The sequence below is a fragment of the Belonocnema kinseyi genome, chromosome 10 (genome assembly GCF_010883055.1).
Source record: "Belonocnema kinseyi isolate 2016_QV_RU_SX_M_011 chromosome 10, B_treatae_v1, whole genome shotgun sequence".
Classification (NCBI taxonomy): Eukaryota; Metazoa; Arthropoda; class Insecta; order Hymenoptera; family Cynipidae; genus Belonocnema; species Belonocnema kinseyi.
The window spans coordinates 111,395,716-111,400,753 of record NC_046666.1 but is presented as its reverse complement, the minus strand read 5'-3'; the positions used below and the strand labels follow the sequence as shown (position 1 = coordinate 111,400,753).

General features: G+C 30.2%; 1 protein-coding gene across 1 annotated transcript in view; it reads right to left on the bottom strand.

Moving 5' to 3' along the window:
* Positions 1-285: 285 nt before the first annotated feature.
* LOC117182091 (mediator of RNA polymerase II transcription subunit 9-like) overlaps positions 286-5,038 on the bottom strand; it is a 41,199-nt gene continuing 36,446 nt past the window's right edge. The window contains exon 3 of the mRNA XM_033375116.1: positions 286-546. Coding sequence (XP_033231007.1) covers positions 406-546 — 141 coding nt within the window. The 3' untranslated portion in view covers positions 286-405. The remainder of the gene's footprint in view (positions 547-5,038) is intronic.

Genomic DNA, 5,038 nt, shown 5'->3' with positions numbered 1-5,038 from the left:
AAAAGAATATTATTCTTTCAATTAAGAAGAAGCAACATTTATTGCATAGTAAATATTACATTAGGTCATTATTTTGAAGTATTTAAAGATTTTCAAGTTAACATATTTTGTTGTCACTTTTTCATATTTTGTTTTCCTTGTTCTATTTCTTTCCGAAAATTATTATAAAAACTCTTAATAATATCGTTTAACTGTTGACTAAATTGTTTTGGGTTTGAAGATAATTGTTGCGTAATCTTGGTCATATGAGTTCTATGAAAAATATAAACCGTTAGTTGAGCGGTTCTCCTAAACAATTTTGATTCAGCAAGCTTGTCAACAATATATTCATTATTTGCTAAATAGCGCAAAATAATTCTTAGAACCATAATTTTTCAGTAAAATATGAAGATTCGTTTCAAAAAATTATACTTTGAACATTTCAAAAGTACACATATTACGATATTTTAACAGAAGCTCTCTCTTCAGCCTCAGTTGCTTCCGTAGATTTTCTAGATTTTGTAGCTGTTCTTCTTTGCTGTATCCCACTCCTGGCAATTTCTTAATCTGAAAAATTAAAAAATACAGTGTATTTTAAAATCAATCGGCACGGAAATGACAGAGGCCTGCAATTAATGGACATTCGGTAACTTTCGGAGATGTAAATTTTTAGTGCGACTGCGCGGTCTCACTATCCACGCATAACAAACGGCACAAAATAAAATTTTTAATTGATGTGTAGGCGGTTTTTTAATTCTTATTGTTCAAAATCTCGTGTTAAGGTAAATAACGAGCAAATGTCGATCCTTTCTTATTTTTCGTATCTTTTTGTCAAGTGCTTTCCTGCATTCAGTATAACCTTGGATTTGATGCGAAGGGGTGTGTAAAAGAACAAACTATTTTGATAACTAATGCTATTTGTTAGGAACAACTTTTAATATTAAATAGTAAACAGTATGAGTTGTTCGTTTTAGAGTAATATTTTATGGATGTTACATTTTTTTTAATTTTCCGAAATTTACGTTTCCAATTATGTCTATTAATATGAAAATTTACCATCCAATATTATTTGTTAATTTTATAAATAAATTCAAGAAACAAATACCCAGTGTTGATTTTTAAAAGCAGAAAGAATGAATCATTTTTTTAATTAATCATTTTTCATACCTCGGATTTCTTTAAACTATTTCTTCTTTATACTATATATATACCGGATAACTTCTGAAATACTAGTCGGATTTGACACACAGTCTCAGAGACCGAAAGGACAGATCGACTGCGTTAACCAGCTATTTTAGATTTAAAAAATCAAAAACTTAGAGCATTTTCGAACTTTTTTAGACCATTTTTTTCAGAATTAAAAAAAACAAACACAATAAAAATTTGAAGCCAAACAAGGCACGATATGAAAAAAATAAAAAGAGGACAAAAGTTGCTTTTGAGAGCCCTACAAGATTATCATAACAGCTTTTTGAATTATGTTTAAAAATCTAAGACTTAAATTTTGATCGCACAAAAATAATGAAAAATTCCAATTAGCGATCAAATGATGCAAGTTCCAAAAAATATTAATTAAAAAAGATGTGCAGCTAAAACAGACCTGCAAATCGTTCATAAATAATTTTTTGATAAGAACCGTAGTTCTCGTTTTATTTGTCAAGAACATTAAAAATAAAATTTACATTTTTGGAAAAACGACTAAAGGCGCGAAAAAAATTACTAGACAAAAGTTCTCCTAAAAAAGATACACAAATTTGTTTTGAATCACTTTTTTAGATTTTAGGTTTAATCGTAAAAAACAAAAATTGTTCATCTGCAAAAGAAATGCAAATTTGTCATTATTAATTTTTTGACAGGACGCGTAGTTTTTGTTTTAATCGTAAAAAAATTAATAGAAATTAAAAAATTAAATATTTTTACAAACGATACAAGGTACGCAAAAAATTAATAGACGAAAGTTTTTCACCAAAAAGTATCCACAAATTTGTTATTGATAACGTTTAGCTAGCACGAGAAGATTCTCTTTTAATAGTAAAAAATAAGATTTAAAATAAAAAATAACATTTTTGCAAAAACGACACAAGAAACGAAAAAAAAATATGAGACAAAAGTTGTTGAAGCAAAACATATTAGAAATATAGAATTTAATTTTTAGAAAAAGTACACAAGCTACAATAACATTTTATTTAACATAATTGGTCGCTTAAATTATATCTACAAATTTGCTTAGAACCACTTTAGAACTAGGATGCGTATTTTAGCTTAAATCGTAAAAAATAACATTGAAAAAAAACAATTAAACTGATGGAAAACGATACAAGTTGCAATAAAATGTTTAATAACCAATTTTTTATGGGAGGCACACTTTATAGAACAGTAGGCCCCAGCGAGGGGTTCAAGGTTCCGAAGGCGAAACCTGAAGCAACTTTGAGCCAAAAAAAAGTTATTTTAAGTAAAACATTGAATCAAAAACTGTTTTTGGATTTCTTGAGTACATTTTTGAATTTTGTTGTTTTAAAAGTGCATTAAAAATGGTTATGAATTATACTCTACATCTGAAAAAAAGTATTCAAATTTATTCAGCGGTTTGGGAAATATGGGGTTTTCAAAAAAGTCGGGTCACATTATTCAAAATCCTGTAACTCCCAGAATTTAAAAAAATTTAGAAAACCATTTCAATGATAAACTTTAGGCGTCTCACACTAAAGATTCACTAAGAATCGAAAAAATTGTGTGACCCTCTACAACTCTGATATTCAGGTAATGGATTGAAACAAGTGATGTGCAAGTGTCAAACTGAACCGACTATAATCCAATTTAACTCAGCTCAGAACTAAGTCGCATTTTTTTACACCGTCTAAAGTTTATATCGAGTCGAATTTTTCGAAAACGATTCCAGTTAAATTGGAATTTGAAAATCTACTACTAAACTTACTGAACGGGTCTATATGTATATCATAATTAAATTGACTTATTAATGTTCAACCAGACTTTTCAAAATCTCGAAATAAAACATTATTTTAACTGATAAAAATATTAAATAAATATGATTTTTAATTAAGATCTTCGGTAATTTGTAATTTGATTTCATCAATTGGGCGCATTTTTAAATTTTCCTAGTAAAATTCAAATAATAGGGCCATCCACTCATTTTTTAAATTATAGATATGGATTTTTTAATTATAGATATGGATAGATGAAGGTAAAAAAGTTAGGAAGTATTAAAGAAAACTTTCCTTATATTATTATGAATGCTTATTTTTTAAAATAAATAGGGCCTGTAACGTGTTAAATACCACGAGAAAATAACATTGAAATACATATTTGCGAGAGTGGATGCGAAGTTGAGAAACCTATTATTAAGTATCAGGCAAAACCTGTATAATGCAGAAGTATGTTTAAGTTAAATATTAATTAATTATTCAAAACTTCAAGTTGTTTATAATAGTTAAGTTGGATAAATTAAAATTATAAGGATGACCGAGTTTGTACCCTTTGTCTTTATTGTAAGGCGCTTCCAAGGGCTTGATTTCTAGTCCATGTATTACAAATGACAAATTTTCTCCTCCAATTATGAATTTTTTTATGTCATATTTTAACCACATAATCTAAAGAGCTAAATAGAGATGAATTCATTTTTAGTTTGATTCACACTTAATCGACCAAATGATTTAATAGCTAAAATGTTAAAAACTTTATCACAATTCTGCGAAAAAAGTTACAACGTTGCTTTGAATAGGAAAAATAGATAAATGTTAAGTAAGCAAACAGTGCGCTGAGTTTGCTCTAAAAATTAATCCATTCTAATCATTAATTATTACCACATAATAATTTTTTATATTTATTATTATAATTATTATATATAACAATTAAATTGCTACTCTGGGATACCGGGTGATCTCTCAGAATACGCAGCGTTATCCTTGCAGGCGGGGCTCTACGTCACTCTTGTATTCTGTATGTATTGCAAGAAGGTCTGTGCTTCTAGTTCAAAGCAACTTCAGAGAGCTTTAAATATAATCAAGTTATTCGAAATCTTGCGAGTTTAATAAGAAGAGTGAAACAAATATGCATAGTAATAGCTAAGAGAGATGAGGTAGCGGCGTAGATGAGGCAAGCAGCGAGCGCGATTATCAGAGAGAGTATGAATAGTGAAGAGGAGAAAACGATGGATGATAAAATGAAAAGATGGCAGGGGGCAAAGATGCGGAGCGGGGAAATGATATCAAAAAAGTTAAGACAAAAAAAGAACGCAGGAGAGAAACAGGGAGGGAGAGGATATATTTAAAAAATTAGAAGCCACTATAAAGAGATTTAGAAAGGAGACTTGCAGGAGATTGAATAAGACTTGTAGAAGACTGAATGATATGATGATATGAAGAGACAAGGGGAGGAGGTAAAAGACAAAGTAAAAAAAGTAGACAAAAAAGGGATAAATGGGACCAATTATAGAAAGGAAAGAAAGAAAAAGTATGGAATATATTGAAAAGTATAGAAAATAGGCAGAGAGAATGAGGAGATTAGGAAAAGGGACATGAAACTGCTAGAAGAGAGAGTGAGCAAATTAGAACTAAGGAATGAGTCTAAAGTGGAAGAGAAAGGAAGTTTGGAAGAAGTGATAGTGTGTGAAAGGTTTAAGCATGAACAGGATGAAAGGTGACGCTTGAGAATGATTGAGATGGAAATAAGAATGGAAGGGAAAGTTAGAGCGAAAAGGAAAAAGAACATAATAGTGAAATGTTTGAAAGTAGACAGTAGAAGGGCTGAGGAAGAGATTGGGAAGATGATTATAAGACATCAGCGTGCAAGTCAGAGTGGAAGGGTTAAGAAGAAATGAAAGAATCGAAGATCTGACGTGGCGGGAGAAGACAAGAAAGTGGCTAATCCAGCGAAAGGCATGGGCTGAGAGGTGTAAAGGTAATAGGATAAGAATTGGCAGAGATAGGATATAGGTAAACGGAGAGACATGGATTTGGGACTATGATGAAGAAGACCTGAGGAAGGGTAGGAAATGGGTAGTGAATGAATGGGACAAAGAGCATGAAAAAGAGAATGTAAG